Source organism: Electrophorus electricus, chromosome 10 (assembly GCF_013358815.1).
Source record: "Electrophorus electricus isolate fEleEle1 chromosome 10, fEleEle1.pri, whole genome shotgun sequence".
Taxonomy (NCBI): Eukaryota; Metazoa; Chordata; class Actinopteri; order Gymnotiformes; family Gymnotidae; genus Electrophorus; species Electrophorus electricus.
Window position 1 is genome coordinate 1,830,648 of NC_049544.1, and position 25,059 is coordinate 1,855,706.

General features: G+C 41.8%; 2 protein-coding genes across 2 annotated transcripts; one reads left to right on the forward strand and one right to left on the reverse strand.

Moving 5' to 3' along the window:
• The first annotated feature begins 539 nt into the window (after positions 1-539).
• Positions 540-17,947, forward strand: zhx2a (zinc fingers and homeoboxes 2a). Its single transcript, XM_027007211.2, is given in 10 exon segments — positions 540-893; positions 6,614-6,713; positions 13,372-13,809; positions 13,812-13,838; positions 13,841-14,228; positions 14,230-14,494; positions 14,496-14,617; positions 14,619-14,745; positions 14,747-15,947; positions 16,375-17,947. Coding segments are annotated over 7 exon segments (2,397 nt in total). The 5' UTR covers positions 540-893; positions 6,614-6,713; positions 13,372-13,532; the 3' UTR covers positions 15,938-15,947; positions 16,375-17,947.
• Positions 17,559-25,036, reverse strand: derl1 (derlin 1). The gene is made up of 8 exons (XM_027007213.2): positions 24,710-25,036; positions 22,490-22,601; positions 21,584-21,648; positions 21,313-21,339; positions 20,526-20,621; positions 20,389-20,441; positions 19,665-19,775; positions 17,559-18,959 (listed from the first exon to the last, which is right to left on the reverse strand). Exons 1-8 carry the CDS (start codon positions 24,860-24,862, stop codon positions 18,800-18,802), a joined length of 777 nt encoding a protein of 258 aa, XP_026863014.2. The 5' UTR covers positions 24,863-25,036; the 3' UTR covers positions 17,559-18,799.
• Between the last annotated feature and the right edge of the window lie 23 nt (positions 25,037-25,059).

Consider the following 25,059-nt stretch of genomic DNA (forward strand, 5'->3'; position numbering starts at 1 on the left):
CTTTATATCACACTGTAAAGAAAATGTCATTTAGCTCACATAATTGCAACCCTTCCCAGATGAAGCGAAAAGTAAATTGTGAACAGAACTAACATGACTAATGTGACCTGTATAAATAAATGGACGTGCTGCTTTAGTCAAGCTTGGGAAGCGTCGAGTCTGCCGCTGTGGACAGGTGAAAAACACTTTTCGTTTACACTTTTAAAAGGTAGCTGAGATAAGTTATTTCCCACAGATAAGCCTAGTGGCTGGAGGAGAGATTAAGGGGGCCACTAATAGCCTAATTCCCATAATAGTCCTGAGGGGATTCTGCGGGGATATCATTTCATATGTTTTCTGCACGTTCTGATTAATGCAGGATACAAGCAAGTGGGAGGAGACGCTTGGGGAAAAGGAGGGGTCAGAGAGAGAGAGGGGGGGGGGGGGGAGAGAGAGGGGGGGAGAGATCCTATCATTGGTCTTGTATCAAATGCTTAATATTCAATGACCTATCACCTAAAACAGCAGCGGGACTGTGAAAACAACAGTGGTCCATTCGACTGAGAGAAGGAAGGCTGGCAGTGCAAGCGTGCGGGGTGACTCGCTCTCTCCGCCCAGTAAACCTGCTGTCGGCGTGTCGGAAACTTGCACCCGTGCAGACGCATTTCGCGAGGACAACCATGCGAGCGCTCCTCGTGTCGTATGCAAATCCGCCCGCTGACGTAGGTGATCATGTGGGTTTTGGCGTAGATCCCCCTGCGATCGCCGATTTTTTTCGGCTGTTGTCTTTAGGATCCGGCAGAATCTTTGCAATTATAGTGGCCCTCCGCTCATCCCTCGCTGGGAAAAGTAAGCACGTTGGGGACAAAGCTGTGCGCACTGTCGCCCCGCAGTGTACCGTGCGCGGCGGACAGGTAAGAAGCCGCCGAATTAAATATTCACTCGACTGTAAAATTAGCAAACAAATCTAAAAGTTGTGACTATAGCGTGTGTGCGTGCTAACTTCTTCGCTAGGCGAACAATGCTGTGGTCCAAACTGTAACTCGGTGGCTATAATTTCTTAACTTATCCATTGAACTTTGTTTGTCCTAGCCATATTGTAGAAAGTGGGTACCTGAAAACATCATGCGGCTGCCCTGTTAAGATCGGTTTTAAATAGGCTCGTGTCGTGATTAAACGTCGGCAGATTTCATGCAGGAACTTGATGGTTTGATCAAAACCCTGAAAAGAGGGGACGTGCGCGTGAATATGCCTCCTACTTCGATGTCGAAATAACCAGCAAAATATGGCTACCAATGTCGACATGGCGTTACGTCGGCTCGAGTGATTGTATAGGTCCGTCATTTGACCATTAGCTACAAAAGCCCGACGTGCTGTGCACGCAGCGCTGCTGGCCGTGCTATTTCGCCGCTATGATTTATTCATGCATATGTGTGCACGGGTACGGGGCTAGAGCTCGCGGACCCCTGGAACGCTAGCCAGCCACTTTGATTTTGGGCTGGAGTCGCGTGATGTAGGCACTGGTGACGCCTGCTCCAAGCACTCTGCATGGCTCGCGCGTCAAGCCCCGCGCTACATTGCAGCACCGTGTTCGCGTCTGCGATAGTTCCCAAAACTGTCGCAACTGCCGCGCGAAATGGACAGTTGTGGCACTTGCAGACCTAACTTGGGCTCGAGTCTTGTTTCCTCCGGCGTATCGTAACCGACGCGTTATTCAGAAATCGACGTCTTTGAACCAGGTCGTGATATGAGGCACGATGCAACCTTTTAGGCATTCTCCCTGAAGTGAAACAAGTGTTTACAACTTAACTTCACCCTACAAATTGGATTGTGGTTAGGGGTGCTTTTGAAGTGTCTGATGGATTATTAATTTTTGATAGAACATTGCTAAACAACATTGTATTGGAGTTATATATAATGAGGAGCAGTTTACGTGCTCAAACCAGTGTCAGACACTACAACCTGAAGGGCTGCATCAGGATACAAGTTCTCTGAAATCCTCTGTGGGCAGACCTGACATTTGTCAGATATATGTTAAACTACCATCTCCCTGCCACCATTGCCCTGTAAACTGTGTTTTCCTACAGCGAAAGCTTGACCACTGATGGGTTGAAGCAGTACTGTGCAAATGGACTTCAGATTCCTGACCTTTAAAGCATCTTTAGCAAAATGCATCGTCATAGAATTTATGTGAAAAGTGCTGCCATGACATATATAGGCTTGGTGGCAGTAATATAATCAGTAAAACTCTCTAGACAATACAAACTCATTTAAGCTGCGTCTAATTAATCAAAGGGAGGTTTGAGCAACATTCGGATTATTGGAAGGCATGACTGGCGACTGTATTTTTGGTTATAGCCTTAAACTATGAATAGGGCTGATTTACAGATAAATTAGATATCACGAATGTCTTATAGTTAGGAAAGTTTTGTCCATTACGAACTTTTTAAAAAGATTTTATCAGCGATACAAAATCGAGACTTAAAGTATTTAGCCAACTACCAGACTAATAACTCAGGACCTCGATTCAGCTTCCAAGGCTGTGGCACAAAATCTTTTCTTGTGCCAGGTGACTGGCTGGATTCAAAATGGCTGCCTGCGTTCATACTCAAGGGCTGACGTCTTTGAGGAGGCGGTTGCTACTGCCTCTGCCTGGAGCTTGTGGCGTCGGTGACTAAGCCAGCAGAGTCGCTGATGTCATAGCCGTGGGCAGGGCTCCTTTCAAAGCTGTGTTTTCTCTGTCGGTGGTGGTCATGACTTCACTGCATGGAGAGCCTTTTTGTCAGGGTTTCTTGCCTCACACTGGGGCCACGCTATTTGTTCGTAATTCTCACAAAAAGCTATAAATTGCTTTGTTTTTGCGTTCATATCTTTTAATATAGTGGGTTGTTTCAGCTGTTTAGTTTTATTTTGGGAAATTAAACTCGTGCTGCCCTCTGACCTGTACATCATGAAAAGTAGTTCAGGTTATGCTTTCTCATTGTACCATATCATATTTTCCTTTAGTAATGGAAGTGCTGTGTTGGGTATAAATTGTATTTATTTATTTATGTATGTTGTGATGAAGGTGCACCACTTTAGCTATTGAATGCCACCTGTATTGCCAAGTTACTTTAACCATGAAATGATTGAATGGTTATCAAGTGTGTCCTAAGCATGGGAATATGAATTATTCCGGGGTGGAGGGTGGGGGGGCTAAAGATTGATATGAGTACCCGTGAAGTGTGTACACAGTAAAATAACAGCACTGGATTCCCTTTTGTAATGTTTGATGAGTTAAAGGAACACAGGCAATCTGACAATGCTCTTCAGTGCAGCTTCAATCTCTCCACGCAGATCGGAGTCCTTGGTACTCCTTCATCTTGTTCTGCTCACCTCGAAGCTGTTGGGTTACGCAGGCTGTTACCACAGCCTGACTTTTGTGGTCAGTGATGTTTTTGTGTGGATCTGGAGGAATGTTTTGGATCATTGTGGTTCCAGCAGATCCAACAGTGACCCAGTTTTAGCTTCCTGGCAGAGATGGCCACCTTTTACCCTAAGATATTCTGGAAAAGGATGACATCTCTGATGCTGTGTGTTCTAGCAAGTTTCCCAGAGCTTGTAGAAACAAAAAAGTACATTACAACATCACAAACCTCCCACTATACAGAGTATTAGGTTGTGTTCTGCTTGTATGTGGGTGAGACAACCTAAACTAAGCTATGTACAGTGTTCAGCAGCTAAATGTGTGCACTCTTCAGAATTTACTTCCTTTACTCACAGGAATGTGTGTAAAGTAGTTGAACACCATATTTTGATCTTATTCCCCCACCACTGTAATTTCTCAAAATAATCGCAAGTTTGAGCACCAGATTTCATACCACACATAGAAAGTCATTGTTTGAATATGGACTTGATTTCAGATCACTTTTGTTGGGTCTCCTGAACCCTCATTGCCAGTGTCACACTTATTATAGACACATACTGCTATATTCAAGTTTATCTTCACATCTTATTATTTTGACCTTTCATAGTGTTAAATATTTTTGATGTCATACCTTTTGAGACTTTTGGCAAAATCTTAACATCAGGTTAGTTGTTATGTTCAAACAAGTCCCTCTAGTAAAGACGCTGAACGTTGCACCCCGTCTCTAAATCTACATGGAAGAAGTGCTCCGTTGCCAAGTTGGATCATGTCTCTTCTTATTTTTGAGCAAATTAAAGTAAAACATGCTGATCACATATTTACAGCAGAGCCTGGTAGACTGCTGAGGAGCTGGTGAATTTTTAATTGTAGCTGTTACATGAATTATACCTGCTTTAACCTGGTTCACATAAAACAAAATTATATAGGAATCTTATGATATAAGTGAAAAAAAAAATTAACCTCTATTTTTATTTTTCATTACCTGGTGCTGTTATGCCAATGAGCAGCAGATGGGCATCTGATCTGAACTGAATTACTACAAGTAGGCTACATTTACTGTGTTGTTTGTGTGGGAATTTGTGTGGGAATGTTCACATACTGAATTACGCTCGAGCAGTTCACACTGTCTAAAAAGACATAGTAATTGTAAGGTGATTTTAATTTCAGGATATTAAAGCAGAGTTACTGTCTAAATGTTGTTCACAAAACCACTCTTTTCAAGTAAGCTATTGTCCCTCTTTTCTGTTCGTTTCCTGTCTTCTTGTCACGGCTTTTTGATTTAGTGGGCGCTCTACCGAAGGTGCCTGTCAATTGTTTTAGTAGCGTGTGAAGTGTGAGAGCTAGCTAGCTAGCAAGCTGTTGGTCCACTGAGATGAACTGTGCACTGACCAGAATGTGCTAATGACCTAGCTTATTATAATTGTGGCAGGAACTTGGCCCAGGCCACAAGTGTTAGGACAGATGGGCGGGTCCACGCTTCTCAAAAGCTTTGCAGCGTAATGGCCATCATATTTGTGTTTTTTGACACTCTCCAAAGTAGTACTTGCTCCATTAACAGCGTGCTGTGATGCTTTCGGGTGGCCCTTGGTCATTTTGAGGAACACCAGCAATAGGCGGTGGTTCCCAGCAGCGAGCACACAGCATCAGTGTGGCAGGACACCTCATGAGATTTACTCATCACACGATTTTTGTGTGGTGTCTGTGTTCATGTTAAATCGCGTCGGAGATGGACACGAGATGTTTCGGGTGACAGACTTGGTAGAAGGAGAACTCGGCGTGCCAGTGATGCAGTTTCTCGCGCAAGGCAACCAGATGCCAAAGCGTACATGACCATGTTTAATGGCTGCTGTGAGGTTCACTGCTTGACACGAACGTGAGTGATGTTCAGAACCTTCCCACTTTGTCCTGTCTGACCACAGCATCATGTTCTGCTCAGAGTTGCAAACAAATGGTAAATCCCACACAGGTTTATGTTTATTGTGTTGGTGGCCTTAAGTATGGGCTTTCTGTGTTCAATCTTTGCAGTCCTATGTGTACCACCATCATCTATCTTACGTTCATGGAGACAACAGACATCTATCTAGGTCTCTGAATCTAGGTCTCTTTGTAGTTAGAACACTGAATTTGTTTTGGGTTTTTTGTGTCGCATGTTCCTTTAACAGTAATAACTATAAAGTAGGTTAATATGTTTTGAGTTAACTTTTCTGGTCTCTGTCTTAGCTGATGGTAGTTGTATCGCATCAAAACATAGGTAACATCATTACGGACAGCCTTATATTATAGTGAAATGTGGGTTTGTTTTTCTGAAAACATTTTACAAAATTGATGACAATTATATGCTGACACTGATGGTGCTGTAGGTTTTGGTAAACACCACCCTGAGCACACAACACAAGCAAGCACCATCTTTTCAATGTTTGATTACCCTGCCATTTTATACCTCAGCTCTCACAACAAAATTTCATGTCAATCATGCATACCCAATACACAGAATATTACTGGAAATATTTTGCTTTTCATTCTGAGCCTCCTGGTGTTTATCAGGATCCTGTACTTATTTCATAGGATGATTTGCTAATTTGTACACAGTCCCAACAAATCTTGCTAATATTTAATTTTATTTGAGTCAGAAAATAATGATCTATGGTGCTATAATTAACTGACTTCAAGTTCTTGCATGAAAATGAGTCACTCACGTGTATCTCTGTGTAATTCTGTTACTGTATGCTTTATAAGAGAAATTAGATAAGCACACTTCATAAGACAATGCCAAACATTAGCCTGCATTTCTTTCCCCCCATGTTGCTGTAATCTGTGTGAGTGTCTGATGGCAAAAAATCCTTTTTGAAAAATATGCCCTGGCTGTACACAGTGCGAAGGAATATTAAGAATGCTAAAAGAGACTTGGATCTTGAAAGCTGGAAACCTCTTTAGGTGTGGAAATACCCTAAAATAACTCCATTACACAGTGGCATCACCTCTTAGTCAGAAGTTGTAAGTGAAGATCAGTGCAGTAAGAGTGCCAAGTGCCTGTTTTCAGTTCAGCGTTGAAGTTTTTAAAAAATTTCTTTACCTTCCTTGTGTCATTGATGTTTACTATTGATATCAACTTGTGGGTGAATTTCTCTGAATTTTACATCAGAAATCACATACCTTCAGATTTCTCCAAAACTAATGTCAGAGAATATCAACAATATCTTTTTTGTTTGTTTGTTTGTTTAAATGTAGGTACAGAAGGGGACTCAAAGGAACAGCAGTATTGCAGCAGGAGATTTTGGAGCCGTAGCACGTCACGGGCTCTGTCCCCAGGGGAGGAGCTCTCTGACTGGTGAGCTTCTTTGTGTGAGGTGTTAGTTGGACACCGTAGGGTCATAGTAAGAATTTAGAACCTTAATTTCAGGATTGTCAAATTTAATTTGGGCACTAGCCATTGTGGAGGGTTTCGTGTGTGAAAGTGTTGTGTGGCATACACTTCCCCCCGTGCATACTCACTCTACCCTAAGCAGGCACCAGGGAATTAAACAGCTATTCTATCCAAACCTGCATTCTACTGGAAACATTATACTGTTGCATCTGACTTGTTTCAGAGCTGTGGTTTGATCTTTCTATTTCAGTTAAAAGTTTTTCCCCCCACCAGAGCTCTACATTAACTCTACATTAACTCTAGATTAACTCTACATTGACTCTGCATTGACTCTGCATTGATTCTGCATTGATTCTGCATTGACTCTGCATTGACTCTGTGTTAACTCTGCGTTTACCCTACGTTAACTCTACATTAACCTACTCACAGGAGTGCCTGCTTTCTACCCAGATTTTCTACTGGCGGGAACCTTCTAACATTTTAGATATCATTGTTATTACACTTTCATGAGTTAATAATTAGCTGTCCTAGCTAGATCAAATGTATTTTGTTAGTTAATTTGGCCTGGTGTTTGTCAAATCTGCTGACACATCCAGAATTGTCCAGTTAGTTAATTAAAGTATATAAAGAAGTATTATAAGATAATTAATGTACATAAAGAAGTAATAAAGGACAATTTCGTCTATATGCGCACACACACACACACACATATATATATATATATATATATATATATATATATATATATATATATATATATATATATATAAAATATGGATGTATGTGTGTATATGTTACTTTTTGAAATATTAAATCATTTAATATAAAGTTTGCTATTTGGGTTTCTTCCTGGACCTTTGACAACCTTCTGAGTCAATTTCCTGTATGAAAGACAGAATCTGGTTGGTTAGTGTTGATTCCAATATCATGTGCTCATGTTGTTGTTGTGTTTTCATTACATCAAATAAACTTTCAGTGAATGTAACACTGAATTAAGATTAAAATGTGATGGATCTGACGTTTTTTAGTGAATCTTGCCGTCTGGTGGAAGAAAACATGTAGTGAAGTGTAAAGGATGAAGTAGTCCACTAATGTAGTGTCTCGGTACATTGTTGTGTACGCTGTGAAGTTGTGTAGGTTCTTTGCAGGTTCTTTATGTGCATGCTCTTCTCATTTGTGTGTCAGAAGCCTGGAGAAGAGTCGTGATGTACCTCCTGTTAGCACTTGGTCCCCTAAGGAGGGTTTAGAACTTCAAACTAAATGTCCATTGCAGAGTACTAGTATTGCTTTTCTTTATAGCCTCAGGTGTAGATTTTTGCAAGGGCAGTGTAACAGGTTTGTGGGATCCATATGATTCAAGCTGTTGGATGTTGTGACTCAACCTCACAGTTGGATGTCGGCGGTGCTTTCACAGAGCTCTCTGCTGTTTTTCAAAGCATTGGTGGGCGTGCTCCAGGCAGAGCTGATGTACATGTCTGGATCTGCAGTGCAGACTAAGTGAGGAGTGAGGTCATCATTGTGAGCGCTAACTCCAAAAGTGCAGCCATGCCAAACCATGCTAGACCCCTGTAATGTGTTTCCTGGTAAATACTAACCGATCCGAACACGATTCGGGTCCCTGGTGTTTGTGCATAGGCTCCTGGTTCGTGCAAGAGAGGTCTCAGATGCTGACCCTTTCTGAGATCTTGCCATGGGTAGAAAACAAAAGGTGTGTGTCTTGGGTCACATGATGGGACTTGGATTTTAACTGTTGTCAGTGTGTTGTTTCATAAATGTACCGAAGCCGGAATGGGGGGAAGCACTAAAACATGACTCTGATCTTTTGATCCTCACCATGACGCTGTGCCAGTATTTCATAACTGGGATGGCAGCCATAGAAGTCATGGCTGGTGACACAGATTTAGTTTCTGCTGGAAATGCCATATGGGGCCACAGGCTCCGTCTTACACATGGCTGGAGCAAACACACATCCCCAAGTTCTTATTTCTTCAGCAAAATTCCCTGTACTAAGAATTTGCTAGGGATCTGTGTTCCACCATTGAACTTGAGTGTCCTCTTAAGCCAACGTTCTGATGTAGTAGTGGTGAGAAACGCAACAACTAGCAGTATTAGATCATACCGCTGAGGCCTAGTAAGTATATGCAAAGTATGTGCATAAATGTGTGTGTGTGTGTAGGTTTTATTGCCTTACTCTAAAGTTCAGGAAAATGTGTTAGGAATTAACTGTAACCAGTGCATGTCTGGTTTGCAATTTAATATCCTAATTGTGCCTCATTACAAATATGAATTATCCCCAAATGTACATATCAGAATATACTTATCAGTATTTAATACACTGCTAAAAATGTGAATTAAAGAGTAAATGGATAATGGCTTTAATTCATGGATGAGGTCTGTGTAGACTGTTCATTAGGACAAACTCTTCGAACAAGGCATGACCTGTCTGTTGGCTTAAGGACTTTTAAAGCTGCTGTACCACTTAAAATATTAATCACCTCTGACGAGCTGACGTGAGTTCAGCAAAGGCGAGACTAGGGCTATGGAGTTTACAGAAAAAAGTAATTATGTTATAAATAATATCAAAGTTTATTAATCAGACCTTGATGTTACCTAGGCTTTGATAATTAAGCTAATAATTATTGATAAATGCATGTACTGGAAAGATGGTGTTTTTATAGCTATTATGCATATCATGCTATTATTAATCTTGATGCATAATAATAACTTCACAATAGGTTATGGTGTATATAATTTTTAATGGGGAATTCTTTTCTTTTGTTAAAAATGCATCTATTCATAATTTTGTCCAGAGTTGTTTTTAGACAATGATTCATGTGCATCAAGTTATATCATTGTTATTATGGAGCTGTCCAGTGGTCATGGCAGTATTTACAGATAATAGGAATAAGTAGTTGCTATATAGAACACATCAGTAGTTGCTATACAGAACATATCAGTAGTTATATAGAACACATCAGTAGTATAGCAGTAGTTGCTATATAGTACATATCAGTAGTATATCAGTAGTTATGTAGAACACATCAGTAGTATATCAGTAGTTGCTATATGGAACACATCAGTAGTTGTAATATAGAACATATCAGTAGTATATCTGTAGTTATATAGAACATCAGTAGTTGCTATATAGAACACATCAGTAGTATAGCAGTAGTTGCTATATAGAACACATCAGTAGTATAGCAGTAGTTGTTATATAGTACATATCAGTAGTTGCTATATAGAACACATCAGTAGTATATCACTAGTTGCTATATAGAACAATGTGAATAGCTTTAGTCACGTTTGCTCTGTGTGGATTTCCACCCGAAAGGATTGGGTTGGCCAAAAATAGGAATGCGGAATGTTCCTCATCTGGATCTGTTGAGAAAATCCCTCCCACCTGCTGCTAGGCCGTTTCCATGGTAACTCATGAGTTCAGATTTTTCTAGCCTCGTCCCCAGGTACCCCCAAAAACTGAAGTAACCCGGGGAGACATGTTTTGTTTTTGTTGTTTTGTTTTTGTATCCTTTTCATTTTGTGAAAGATACGACATGTGAAAGAGTAACTACATACACAAAGATGGGCTTTTTTAAGCCTGTAGTTGATTACTCAGAGAAGGGTTTTGTTTCCTTAACACTTATCCGTTTACATTGTAAAGTTCTGTAAACAATTGTGTATTTTACATGCCGCATTTTTGGAATTGTTGGGCTTGTTGTGTGTGTCCTTGAAATGTCAGTTGTATTGTTTCGAGTAGCCCCCACTGAGAGACTCCACGTGTGTGTGTGTCACCATGCGGCACCGCGATGTACTTCCCATCGCACAAACATCCAGCCTGCGATCTGAATACGAGAGTCGGTCGTTTGAGACGACTGTTCCCGGCCCTTCCCGCCTGCGTTGTGGGAGCACTGCGACCGGAACAAGTTTCCGTGCAGCGCTGCTCACTTCCTAGGCCCCATTTGATGAGATTTAAATTAATTCTGCTGTGATCCCAAATTCCTCCCCTCCAACCCCCCCCCCACCACCCCCTGGCCCCCTCCGCACAGAGTGGTATTAACACGGCTCGGTCTCCACCCCCTCGCACAGCAGCTCTGCAGTAACATCCTCCCATGGACGGATGCGGCTCAGCCGGTGGGAAAAGCGCACGATGGCCCTCTCCTTCCCTCTACCTCTTCCTGTCAACTCTGCGTAGCACATGCCTCAGTCCCACTCATGTAAACATGTGTGGGATATGGCTGTTAAGAGATAGGAACCCAAGCACACAAGCTGTGATTGTAATTGTAATCTAGTACAGGGAGGCTGGTTTGCTTGTTTCATTTGAAGCTGCCTGGTCTCGTGCAGCTGACGATTTGGATTTGAACTAACCAGTGTGTCGTGCGAGCGCTTTGATGCTAAATCAGGCGACGATGAACAGCGCACGCGCCCGCCCGTGTGCGCTTAACACTTTGCTTCTGGATCATTTTGGGTGCATTCGCTTCTGGGTCGTTTGTTGAGACACAATCATGGTTTACATACATGGTCTATTTTATTTAGTAAATTTGTCCAAACAAAATTTGTTTTTTGTTCGAAGTTGATTTAGGGGGAGGAATAGAAAAAATCCTAAACATATTATATTTAATTATATTATATTTTAATTGTATTCCTAACAGCTGTAATTGTTAAAAAGGTTAATAGAACTAGTGCTGGAAAAATACTGCAATTAGTTATTTTCTTAATAAAATGAATACAATAATAGACGAATGCTTATAAATAGCGTGGGATTCAATGCTAAATTTCTTAACCATTGCTTGATATTTTGCAAAAACTTTGGTTAAGGTTTATATAAAGCAAGCATGGCATTACTGTGGCTTTGGCTCCTATATCTAGAGACAGTGGCTGTGTACTTTTTATGATCTACTCTAACTAGACCTTAATTGACTTTCACCCCCCCCCCCCAATCTTATTTAAGAAGTTACAGTATGAACCAACCCCTTACTAGGGATCATTCCCAACTCTAAAGCTTTCACTTACTTTCCTTTTTTTGCTTCTTCTTTTGCCTGTAGCACAATTTCAAACAACAAACAAACCAAGAAAGCCCTGGTAACTTTAACCCTCGGTTGCGCCTGGCTGGTACTCCCGAAGTGAGCTGAGATACGAGATGACTGTGACCTCATGCATTTTTCATCAGTCTCTGCTGTACTGTGATCCAGTGAGGTCACTACAAGCCTGAGGAAAGGAGGAGGATGGTGACCACCACACAAACCTGGCATGGACCCTTTGCCCCAGCTCTGCCAGTGACCTCTCGTTCCCCTCTAATTAAAGTCGGCAAGGACCCTTTTAATCTGCAGCTGCAAAGTAGCACAAGCATATTTCAATGCAGTTGCTATAACTACAGCATGAAAATGAGGCTTACATACATTTTTAATGAAGTCCTGCTCGGACTATGACGGGGCAGACCCGGTATGGATCGAGAACAACTCGGCAGTCCATTCCAGAACGGTTTGGTGCCGGTAGTGTGAACTTCAGAATCCGTGCTCATGTTTGGATTTATGACCTGACTCTGTAGTGCTTGTTGGGTTTTTGTTTGTTTGTTTGTTTGTTTTTTTGGGGTTTTTTTTTACACTGCAGTTTCCCATCCCTTCGTGTGATTCTTTGTACAACTATAAAGTAGTTTACCACATCTTCAATTTAGACAACCAGAGGCTCAGATATCTCCCAGTTAAAGGTATTCCTAGAACGCCCCCATAATTCATAGTGAGCTTCCTGATGGTGGAACTACTGAACGATTCCTTCCAGATGGTGAACTATGGAACAATGTGACTGAAGTTTCAGTAAATGCCAAGTGCCTCGTATATTTCATTAGAATCTAACTGCATTTTAGACTGTTACTTTAAACAGTCTAGTACCAAAACACATTTTATGCATCTGGGTTGCTGTTCAGTGTGAAAGCATTGTAGACTCTTTTTCCCTTTCAAACTTCTTAGGATGTTTTTAGTTGAACTAAATGAACTAATCAGAATATGCATTTTAAAATGTACTCTTCTTTGTAAAGTAAACAAAAATAAAATCCAAAATCCAGCAACTTCACAAAATCCAAAGTCCCTTTAAATCAATGTTCATTTTCTTTGTTATAAAACAGTGTTTGGCCCTATTATTTATTTTTTCCATGTTGCCCCCCATGGTTTTTGAAAAGGTGAGAATGCAGTTTCGTTATCGCTGCCTCCAGATCTGAGACCTGGGTTTTATTTATAAAGGTCAAGTGTGTATGTGACATTTTAGGATATTTTTATATGCATCCCTATCCCCCCATGACTGTTCTGTTTAACACTACAACAGTTTTGTCTAAAGTGACATCCCAGTAGGGAGAATTTGCCTATGTTGTATAAATGAACATTTCAGAAAGAGGGTAGCATGTGGCATTGCTTACAAAGATGTGGTAACTGGCTTCACATGTGACAGACCCTGCTTAAGTGGCTTTTGTGTAGTAGGTGGATTGTGACGTTTTGGAAGAAAACAGATTAATTTACAAGAATCTAAAATTATTGCAGTGATACCTCCTAGCCATTTTGAACTGCTGGCAATAGACTTAATGTTGTGTACTGTAGTGTGTTTATATAAAATGAATTTTTCTTTTTTCTTTATTTAGATTGTGTGGCCTGGGATGAAGTCTCATGAAGTCACTCATTGCAGCTGACATTAAAAGTCAGCAGGAATATTCACGTTGGGTTCTTTCTCAGACAGAGATCCAACCAACCTTCACCAACTGTCCCTCGTCAAGGTTGCACTGTTGCAGTCCCCGACAAGGTCATGGCTAGCCGCAGAAAGTCCACAACTCCCTGTATGATCAGGCCAAATGACCTGGTAGAACAGGATGACATGGACGTCTGTCTGGACAGCACGTTGGAGAATGGAGCCTCACATGTGCCTGCTAGTGAGAACTGGACTGACAAAAAGAATCTTGTAAGCACTACACGAGAGACTATTGAGCCAGACAAGCCTGAGGCAGACGCTCGGCCACAGAAAAAGGTACAGGGAGGCTATGAATGCAATACTGTTACTTTCTCAACTCAGAACCTTAACGAGTTAAAGAACACGTGGATTCCAACCATCCTAATGTATTCTCAACCCTTTGTACCTATGTGCCGTCTGCAACTTCAACACAAAAAAGTTTGACACGTTGACGGAACACAATGAGAAATGCCATCCTGGCGAGAGCAATTTCAAATTCAAGAGGATCAAACTCAACAGTCAGACCATCTTGGAGCAGACAATTGAGGGTTCCAACTGTGCAGTCATTTATGATGCAACCAGTCCCCAGACTGGAGAAGACCTCTCTACCTTTCCTCTGAGCAAACCCATAGCAGTGAAGATAGGTAAGCCAAAAACCGAGAGCAAACGTCCGCTTATAGATAGTCAGATGGATAAGCTCACTACAGAGTTACCCAAAAAACAGATCACTGCAGTAAATGTGAATGGAACAGTGATAATCCCAGATGCAACACTAAAAGGATGGTCTCTCTCACATAATGCCAGCACTGCAACGTCCACCTAACTACAATTTAGTACCAAAAATCGCTGTCCCTCTGAACACCTCAAAATACAACGCATCCCTGGATGGAAACCTGACGCTCATCACTTCCTTCAATAAATTCCCGTACCCAACCCAAGCTGAGCTCTCATGGCTTACTGCAGCTTCTAAACACCCAGAAGAACAAATCAAAGTCTGGTTCACGACCCAAAGGCTAAAACAAGGCATTAGCTGGTCTCCAGGAGGAGGTTGAAGAGGCACGCAAGAAAATGTTTAATGAACAATTCAGCCTGTACAACAAGCATTTTACTGTCTTACCTGCCCAGTTAACCCAGTCTCCAAAAACCACACAATCTCTTATTCAGGACCGTACCTTGCCATGTGCTTGGACAGTCCGGTTTGGTGTTGACGCCAGTTGCCAATGGCTCAGCTGCGACTTGTGCTCCCCTTGCACTAACAGTTGCAAGTCAAGCAGCACAGGCTGTTAAGCGTCCCCCTCACAGCTTCTGTGGTTGCACCTGAAGTGAAAAGACCCTCAATATCCAGACGGTTCAGACTACTTCGAAATCTGCTTCCCCTACACCAAGGTCTTGCTTCAGACTGCAAAAAGACTCCAGATCAGATCAAAGAACTGATGGCCAGCTATACCCAATGCCAGTTTCCTGATGACGAAGAAGTGTATCGTCTTATTGAGATGACTGGTCTTTCTTGGGGAGAGATCAAAAAATGGTTCAGTGATCAGCGTCACGGAAACCATAAAGCAGTGCAGTCACTGAAGGCTGACCTTCCACTGAAGGAAAGCCAGCCGCAGAAACCTGTGGCAACGCAGTTTCCACTTCTGGAAAGAGTGAAGGGTAAATCCTCTGAGCAAATGAAGATGTTGGAGGAGTGTTTCCAGAAGACAAGCTTTCCCACACAGGCTGAGATTGAATGCCTTGCGGCTGACACTAGACTGTCCAAAACAGAAATTGAGGGCTGGTTTACGGAGCGGCGCGCTCTGCGAGATAACCTTGAACAAGCCCTGCTCAACTCTCTATGGGCTCCAAAAGGTTGGACAGAGTAGCTCTGAATGGGTGTTCATGAGCAGGAAGCTCGAGCCAGAACCTCTCCCCTTCCCCTTCTAACATCTTCTGTGGGTCCTGAAATCGACAGCAAGTCACTTGGTCTTCTTAAGGAGGTTTTTTCACAGACTCAGTGGCCATCGCCAGAGGAATACAACCAACTGGAACTTGAGACAGGCCTGGCTCGCACAGAACTTGTCCGCTGGTTTAAGGACAACCGATCAGCCCTGAAGAACGGAACCTTGGAATGGATGGAGCAGTTCCAGAATATGAGTAACAAAAAGCACAATGGGAAGAACAGCTCACTGACCACAGAACCAGCCCAGAGTGTCCTACAGCGACACTTCCAGGAGGCAAATGTCCTGAAAGGAGAGGATGTTGAGAAGCTTGCAGAGCGATCGAAACTCACCAACCAGGATATAGTAAACTGGTTTACCAGTAAGCTGGGTCACACCATGCCAGACATCAGCAAGGGCAAGGACCAACATGAGCAAGGGAGTGCGGACAATGGGAGATGGGTTAAGGTTTCCATGGCAGCTGACAATGAAAGAAAGGATTCTGAGACACAGAGAGTGGGCTCAGACCTTGAAATACTGTCAGCAGAACACATAGGAACAGGATGAAATGAGAAACGTAGGCATCACTTTGAGTTTTAGTTGTTTTTAGTGAGTTTTTTAAATAAAAACTTTTTTTTTAAGGTTCCCACCATTTTATAAATCCAAAATTCGTTTTTTAAGGTTCCTAACATTCTTTCAAAAATCAGTACCCCATTTGATATGTATTGGTTTAGCATTATGGTAACAGTCACAGTAAACTGTAAAATGGTGAGTGAAAGCTTTCATTGTACATTTTGCTGATTTAGTGTTAAGCCACCTGGAATGTTGACATTAAAATCTTCTCCTAGAGAGTACTCACAGCCAAATATTTTTGGAGATGCGATCTGATGTTAATTCCATATTTTATTTACCATTCTCCACTTTCAGCCATTGTCAAATTAATGATCGAGTTTTGTGTAGCCTAAAACTTGCTTTTTGTTGATTTTGTTTTTGTTTTTTTGCAGGACTAAACATAGGCTGCTACGACTAACCCCAAAGGGGGAACAAGAAACTAGTTGCATTGACATACTTGGAACCAATGATCTCACACCTGGACTCTGACATCATCAGAGAAAAGGAGGACTAGAAGTGTGAAGCACTGGCCAGGGACTGACCATGGAGTGCCAAAGTCAGACTGCTATGTTACTACTTGGGGATTTTGGGGGTTTTTGTTTTTTGTTTTGTTTTTTAGAAAAAGGGCCCTTTGTAAATATATTTTCAACAGATTTGTAAAATTTTCTGAGGATGAGAGTTTTGTTACATTTATAATAATGTAGGTGTCCCCAAGCCATTTTGCTTAACCCTTACAATGGAATGATGTTTTGTTTTGGTTTTTTTGTGTTTTTTGTGTTTTTTTTTTGGTTTTTTTTTTGGTTTTTTTTTGTGAAAGGGCAGTAAACGATTCACACTGCTGAAAAAACATGGTCCACGATAGCACTTAATATTTCAAATGGACAAAGTGGTGCTCTTTTGAAAACCATCTCATTCCTGAAACGAGGTGAAATTACGAACTTTCCTTTGGACCATAGAAGCATTACCTGCAGTTTCCCACTGTACCTTCCCACCAAGGGGGATAGATGTAACTGAAATCAGTGCAGTGATGCAAAAAAAAGAAAAAAAAAGTGTTTATTTGTGGTTCATTTTTGCAATACTACTACGACAGCAGAATCGTGCTGGCTGGCTCTTTCTGGTATTCAAGGTATAAGTTCCATTTCAGTGTCAGCTGTGGCTTGCTTTCAGATGGCTCCGTGTATTCTGTTCCTCTCTTGCCACTGCTCTAGTGTCATGTTCAGACATGTATGAGGAATACTGTATTGCTATCAAGAACCGTGCTTGCTCTTTCAAAAAGTCTGCTGTAACTCAATAAAAAAAAGAAAAGAAATACACCACCTATCAAAAGGCTGTTCACAAGCTTTGGGCATTTCTTCAAGACATTATAATCAAAGTTTTCTTTTATACAGCATTCTTGTGTTGGTCAGGGTGACCGTTTATGATCTGCTTCAGCTCATTGTTTCTGTATATACGTTTTAAAGTTTAAAATAAAAGCTCTACATAAACTAGGGATGAAACTAAAGCTTAAAGTTGGAGATAATGATCTCTTCCATCCCAACCCCTGGTAGAATATAACGAGTAGAAGTATTCACACAGAACCAGCAGTAATATTTTATTTAGGCTCCTGCTTGAAAAAGATTTTGGCAAGTTATTGCCACACAACTTAGACATGGCTGCTTCACACAATCATAACATTTTCACTATGGACTTCTTTTTTTCAATCATTTAGTTGTTACTTTGCTCCAAAGGATGAGATGAGAGGAGGAACATCGCCTCGTTCCTACATCATACAAGTTGCATTCAGTTTAATTAGCTACGTGATGCATCTTCAGTCAGGAGTGCTCTAGTCATGGAAGGCCACAGATATTTCTGCACCCTAAACATATCCAACTACCCTCATGAAGGGGTTGTTAATGAATTTTTGTTGGGTGGGGGTATCCAGAAAAATTCCGATGGATCATTTGCCAATTATACAGCTGTAAATTTAAAAAAAAAAAAGTTTATGTTAACAGTTTAACCATATCTTGCCTCAACCCCTGTATAATATGCTGCTTATTTCAAATAAACAGACTGAGCCATGCCTGGTATGTTTAGATGCAAGCTCTACATCTGACATAGTTCAGTTTACTGTCTACTGGAAGGCACCATATTTGTGTTAGGACTTGGGAATAAAATATATTGGCATCTACATGTATTCTAGTGACGCAGTAAAATATTTGTGTTCACAAATTACCTTTCGCTGATGCTCATTGGCTATTGTGGTTGTTATAGCCTTTGATGCAGCAAGTTCAGCCGTTATGCCTTAGGTTACAATAATTTAATACTTGAACAAAAATCAGTAATAAAACTAGCAATTAATATTTAGAATTTGTACATCCTCAGATTCTGTAACTGAATACGAACATGTTACAAGACTGTGAAACCAACTGAACTATTCAATAAAAGCATGTAAGATGAATCCAGTGTTCCCTGCCAGAATATGCTGGGAAAACGAAAACAAATACATTTCAGTACTCTGCCAAACTGACCGATTCCTCGAAACAAGCTCTGCCCGAGCACGTTTCTGCAAGGCTGCTCCTGTATGCAGAGAAACTCAATTACGGTGTGACATACGGCATTACTTCAAGAGTAAATAAACGCACCGATGTGAAACTGCGAGGGAGCTCTGTGATAACTTTCTTTACATTTAGATTCAGAAGGAGAGATAAAAAAAAACAAAAACCCAAAACCCCAAACAAAATCCTCAAACGTATAAAACTTGTGTTTCTGCAGCACCGATGTCCCGGTATGCATCTATGTAAGCGTCAGTGTCCATAGGTGCCACGTGCGAGGACACCCTCAGTCATCCCCGAGTCGAAAGCCCTGACCCCAGTTGTGACGTCCTCCGCCTGCCCCCCCCCCTCCTCCTCCACCTGCCTGTTCCTGCGGCATGGGTCTTCTGCTGGGTGGGACTCCGAACCCAGACACCCCACCTCGCCGACTGGGGAACCACCGGTACCTGAAGACCAAGAGAGCTCAAATGAACCTAGCACTACCGGAAATCCCGACGGTTCTAAGAACAGGAATCGGGCAGGCTTGAAGGTCGTAGTCTTTTGCGACAAAGCGCGGTGAGAACAGAACATTCTCTTGTCAAATGACAACAGGAGCTGGAGCCCCACACGAGAACGTCATAATGAGCGTCATTCTTTGTACTGTGGAGAATGAACAGAATGGCACTGCAACAAACAATAACGGAACTGACAGGCACCTAAACAATGGGTTATAAAGCAGCCTCAAGTCTGGAAGGTCTGTGTAAACCAATTCACCTCTGAGCTCACTGGCTAGATGTTTTCCAGGATTTTTTTTTTTTGTTTGTACAACATCCAGGAAAGTCTCTCTTATATTAATTTATAAAATGTACTATAATTAAATATAGGAATATATAGCAAAGACCACCTAAAAGAAATTAAAATGTAATTATTTCACATTACATTACAAAAAAGCTCGACAAGCTTGACAACCCAGATCTCTAGCGGCAAAGGCAAGAAAAAGTAAAGTATGGCCAACTGCTTTTGGATTTTTTTTTTTAAATGAGAGCCTACTTTTTGTCATCATTTGTCATCATCATTTTGTCAAATTGACTCATAGGCTATTTTTTGTGTTTTTTTTTTTTCTTTGAACCATAGGCTACACCTGACAGAGAACATGCAGACTAGGAGCTTACAGGAACTGTGGGGTGGAGAGGAAACACCTGCCGCCCAGATCCATCGGGTATTTGAACATGAGAAAGAAGTAAAGATGGCCCACTAAATTTCCAATCAGATCATTCACAATGCTGCAAAACAAAAGAAACAATTTATCAGTTGTCATTTGGTCAACAAATGTCAACTTGTTCAAAGCAAAATGTGTTATTAGGCTTGTATAGAATAAGGAAAAATTGCCCCAGGCTGATGTTCTGATGGCTTTGAAAGAGATCATAAATATATGTCATAAACCAATATAACAATTCAGTTTATTTAGTTCTACTGTACCAGCTAGCCATCATCCAGTATTAACAGTGTTCTCATCAGACACCACGTAAATATTTTTATCATTGGGCATATTGTTTTAAAACATTTTGGAGGCAATATTTAATATGCACAGTAGTATATTACAGCTCTGTTCAATTACCATAATGAGGCAAAAACCCAAGAACACATAAGGGCAGCATGCAAACCTGTTAAATATGAGGTAGTAATCAATAAAGTTAAGAACATGCAACTCCCTCGGTTCAGCAATGTGCTCTCACAAGCAGTGTTAGGAAAACAATGTTTATGACACAGCGAATGAACACAGAACTAGTAACAAAATTTGCAACTTGCGAAGTAGGAGAAGAAAATTGTTTGCAAGGAACACATTCAGGTGGCGTTACTCTATATGGGGTTTTGGAATTTGAAAAAGTTTCTTACGAGCCACCAATGATGTAGTTGAATCCCAGGATGACCCACGGGAGATAGCACGCCTGCAAACGTTCGATATGAAAACATTAGAAGAGTTTACTGCAGGTATGAAAGGGTCCACTGGTCCGGCAAAGCTCGGCGCCTACCTTGAATCGAGTACCGAACCAAAAGGAAACAATCATCTCTCGATTTAGCTGAGCCCACACATACAGGACAGACATGATCAAAGGGATCATCAGGAGCTGGGAAACAGATCAGAAGAAGAAAAGAAAATCAAATGAATTACTGTGTGGCAAAAAACAAGGCAGCTCTCCACCAGACAGAATGCAAAGGGTTTAGCAATGGCGGCTTGCAGACACTTCTGTAGAAAAAGACAGGTGTTGCAGCCGAAACCTGTCATGTGCTGCAAGGCAACTGCCTCTGTCCACTTAGGAGGGCAAAAAAAAAAAAAATGCCGTCAACTGCTTTCAGTCTCCAAAAATATTTTTAACCATCTTTTTTAATGATCTTAATAATTTATGCCCCTATGAAAATGCTACTGCAGTTTCAGGCCAGATTGTGTGAGCCAAATAGTGTCTAGTGAGTACACGGAGTAGAATTACTGGTCTCATAGTTCATGGAGATTCGCATGAAGGTTTTGGACAGATTTATTACACATTACTTTGATCCAGAGCAGCTGTGCACTTGTGCTGATGAAGCGATTTTAGCCCTCTCTGAAACATGACCCAGCCCACCAATACTCGCTTTCGGAGCAGAATGGGAGTAAGCCTCTTAATGAACTAGTTCACCAAGAGTACACCTACTGCACTCAAAAGTGAAACGCTGTGGAAGGCTTTAACAAGTGCTGGGGGCTTTCAAATAAGCGGATGTGCCTGAATGTCTACATGTCCGGCACGGCGTGAAATTTGGAGGGAAGGAGAACAACAGACTAACCTGCATATCAATCATTAAGCCTGTTATCTGAATTAATATTGTTAAAGTCAAAAACATGATAAATGGATATATTAATCAACTTGATGTTATTTGCCTGTTTTTTACCAATATGGTTTTAGAGGAAGAGGTTTTCCTACTATGAAACTGGCTGTTTACCATTAACATTGCTATTATGCAAACTGTGCGTAGCAAATTCTCACAGCTTTAAACCATCACCTGACTGCAATCAGTTCTCAAGCACCATCATAATGCCTTCAGTCTTAAAGGATACAACAACGCAAATCCAGTTGAACAGGAGCATAAAAATGTAGTCTGCTGGTCTTCCATCAAATGCCCCTAAATGACAAAAAGATCATGTAAAAAGAACAGATCTGTCAAAATCAAATTTATGATTTCATTTAATCCACAAGTATAACTGATGAAGGATAAAAGGAGACACACTATAAATATGCAGCAAAGCAACAGAATCAATACTGCCAACATAAAATGGATTAAGTGGTTACCAATTTGAAATATATAAATTCTACTGTTAATGTTTACATGACTGCTTTAAATAATTTTAAATGAAACAATAATATTTAGTGATAACCACATAAGTGCATGATAGACATATTCCCTTATTATAAGGTCAAAGGGTGTGTTGAAATGGTAATCACTGCAATTTTTCACCCATTTAAATTATTTTTTTAAATGCATTAGATTCCCCCCCCCAAAAAAAAACTTCATTTACATGATCATTCTCTACACAACAAACATCTTGACTTGCATGGATGCAAATTAAATTTACACACTGTCTGAGTCTTCTGAAGTTCTACATGAGCAGAGCTGCAATAAACCTGTTTAATAAATGTGCACTACTGGTGCAAGTGTTGATCGGATGCCAAACTTCTGTTAATACGTGACACCAGCAGTGGACTGATTCTTAGTTAATTTCTCCAACATTTCTGACAGTAAAACAGCTGGAGCAATTTCTGTTCATAAAACTTCTGAGGGTGCAACCTTTACAAATGCTAAGCACTTCTTGTAATTATTCTAAAAGCAGATCATGAATTTTACATTTAAAATAAACAATTAGGCCTAAATGATCAAATTCAGCTCTACTGCTCAGACAGTGTTAATTACCACATGCAGTGGTAGTTCAGAACAGCATCAATGGCCATAGAACAGAACCTCTTACCTGTTTCAAGCCTAGTAGAGTACTGGTAAAGGAAATACAGGTTGACCAGATAGAGAAACCCTGTCCCTGGCCCAACTGGGAAATACAGCGTTGACGATATTGGCCTCCATATCTGCAGCAAGCCAATGAAGAACCATTAGCAGACCGTACAATCAATGCAGATCACATTTCTCATCCAGCAGGTTACGCACACAAGCCACTCATCTGCAAACAGTGGAACTCCAGTGCATCACCGTACAAGATGTTTTGTTTAGGCCTAGCTGTGTAAGCTGCATGCTGAGTAAACCTGGGACATCAAACAGCAAGCTGCTTTCCACCTGTCAGACCTCCAGGCACAAAGCGGGTCTTGACAGTCACAATATGCCCACAGATGCCACCGCTGTCTGCAGCGCGAGGCACGGATAAAGGCAAGTGGCCTGTTACGTGATGTCACCCTGTCAGTGCTGTGCTGGCTTTTCCTGAACCTGACGGGCTGCTGTGGGAACCAGCCACAGCATGCACAAGCACAGCTGGAGCAGCGGCGCTGGAGAAGTATGTGCAGGCAGACTTTATCTGCCCCGTCATCCATACGAGCACAGATCTGGGTTAGCAAACACTGCCCCCCCTCACAGTTTACTACACCGTGAAGTCACCGCCAAACCCCCCCCCCCCCCCGCACATATAGAGTCAATGAAGGTCTACAGGTCTTGGCGCCAAGCCGTACAACTTCAGTCCGGCTGTCCCACCACGCCAGCCATCCCAGCATCCTCCTCTCCTCACGCCACCGCATAAATCAGGGCTGCTCGCCCGCACAGAGAGGTGACCTCTGACAACTGCAGCACAGAAAAAAAGTGGGTTAAAAAGCACAGCAGGGTCACTCGAGAGGGAGGAGGATGCTGTGCGGGGAGGGGGCTTGGGCAGAGAGGAGTGGGGGAGGGAGAGACCGGCCCATACGTGTGGCCTCTCAACCGCACAACGGTTTGCTCACAAGGCCTGTCGCGTCGTTCCGTATGGCGAAACACTTTGTGTTCGACTTCTACAGCCAGCAGGACATTAAAACTCCACTGCTAGAGAGAAGTATCCTGTTTTGTTTCGATTACTCGACGACGCGTAATTCGACTAGGTCCTATTTTCAAACTAATGCAGCACTTGTACTGAGAGCGTCACTAAAAGGCCAAGTGTGAGAAATGTGCTAGTGTGAGTGTACCAGCGTTCTGTGACAGAGGGACAGAAGGGGGCCATTTGAACAATAGGCAGAGGCAGCTGCCAAGGTCCACCCACTCCCTGTGGATGTACCCTTCATTTCGCCTACTTTTAGCTTGTACCAGAACCTGAAAGAGCTTTTTTTTTTTATTAATTTTTTTATTTTATTTTAAACCCCCCCGCCCGTTTCGGTTGTAAGAAAAATATATCCACATAGCTTCTGTATTACAAAAGCCGAAAAACGTTGTAAAAAGACTTTGAGACTACGTTAACATGAATAACAAATCTACGGGTCAAAAATAATCCGACTAATAAATGTCTTAACAGATCCAGACCTGACGTGCCCACAATCACTGGAGTGCAAAGCCAGTGTTTAACTAATGCAGTTAAGGGGCCGATTATTGTCTTTATTTGGGGGTGGCGCCAAAAAATATTTACTTACTTATGTAAATGTACTTTATTTACATAACGGTGGCATGTTTAAAACATTTTGCTCCATTGGCACATTTTAAAGAGCATAATTTGTGTTTCGCGCCCTCTGGTGGAATCGCCGGTAAAACAGACTCGGACCAGTGATCCTCGAAAACCTAAATCCCACGTGCGAAAACGTCACTGCAAGTGGATAACGTTCATTTGCTGTGGGGTTTGGAAAGCACTACATTGCTTATATTTAATCATTATCGAGCGATGCATGTCCCTTCAGTGTACATATATGTTCACAATTTAGCAAGCACAAGGGGCGCGTAATTCAAAAAAACAAAAAACAAAACGATTCCGCGCACTGCGGAACAAGCAACCCCCATAAACACGAATGTTGCATGACTTCCACGGCTGCACACGCAGACCAAAGTACGAACACTGGTACCGTGGTCGGATGATGAGGCCAAGGCCACGGAAGTACACCACCACGCTTACTAGCTCTGCTGCACGTCCAAGTTTCCCATTTGCGTGTCGTTTCCCTGTTTGTCCGAGAGCGACACCTAGGCCTGAACAACACCCCATAATGTGTATCATGCTCAAAAATGTGTTTCATCTTACCTGGAATTTATGGAAGAATGCCTCCGGCCATAGCACAAGGTAAACTGGACTGATTAATCCCAGTTTCCCTATTAAGGGGACCACAATGGAACCAGTAAACCAATAGCGAGTGATGAAAGGGATGCTTTTAAACCAGTCCCCGATGTCCGACATCTTTCCATATGATACGAAGCCCCGGAGACACCGTGTCCAGTATTTCCCGGTGTGTGTAGGGTAAAAGTTGATGTGACTGCGATCGCAGCGGGGAAATCCTGTTTCGGTAGCTTCTATTTTGGTTAGACGGAGCGACGCACTCTTTCTCCGTTTATGTGACGTGGCCCCGCAGGAGACGTTCACGTTGCAATTTTCCG

Coding starts and splice junctions, on each gene's coding strand:
- derl1 (XM_027007213.2), bottom strand. CDS start 24,862: ATGTCGGACATCGGGGACTGGTTTAAAAGCATCCCTTTCATCACTCGC. Junction 22,602..24,709: donor CATTCTTCCATAAATTCCAG/GTAAGATGAAAC, acceptor GGCTTGCTGCAG/ATATGGAGGCCAATATCGTC. Junction 19,776..20,388: donor AACTACATCATTGGTGGCTC/GTAAGAAACTTT, acceptor TTTGTTTTGCAG/CATTGTGAATGATCTGATTG.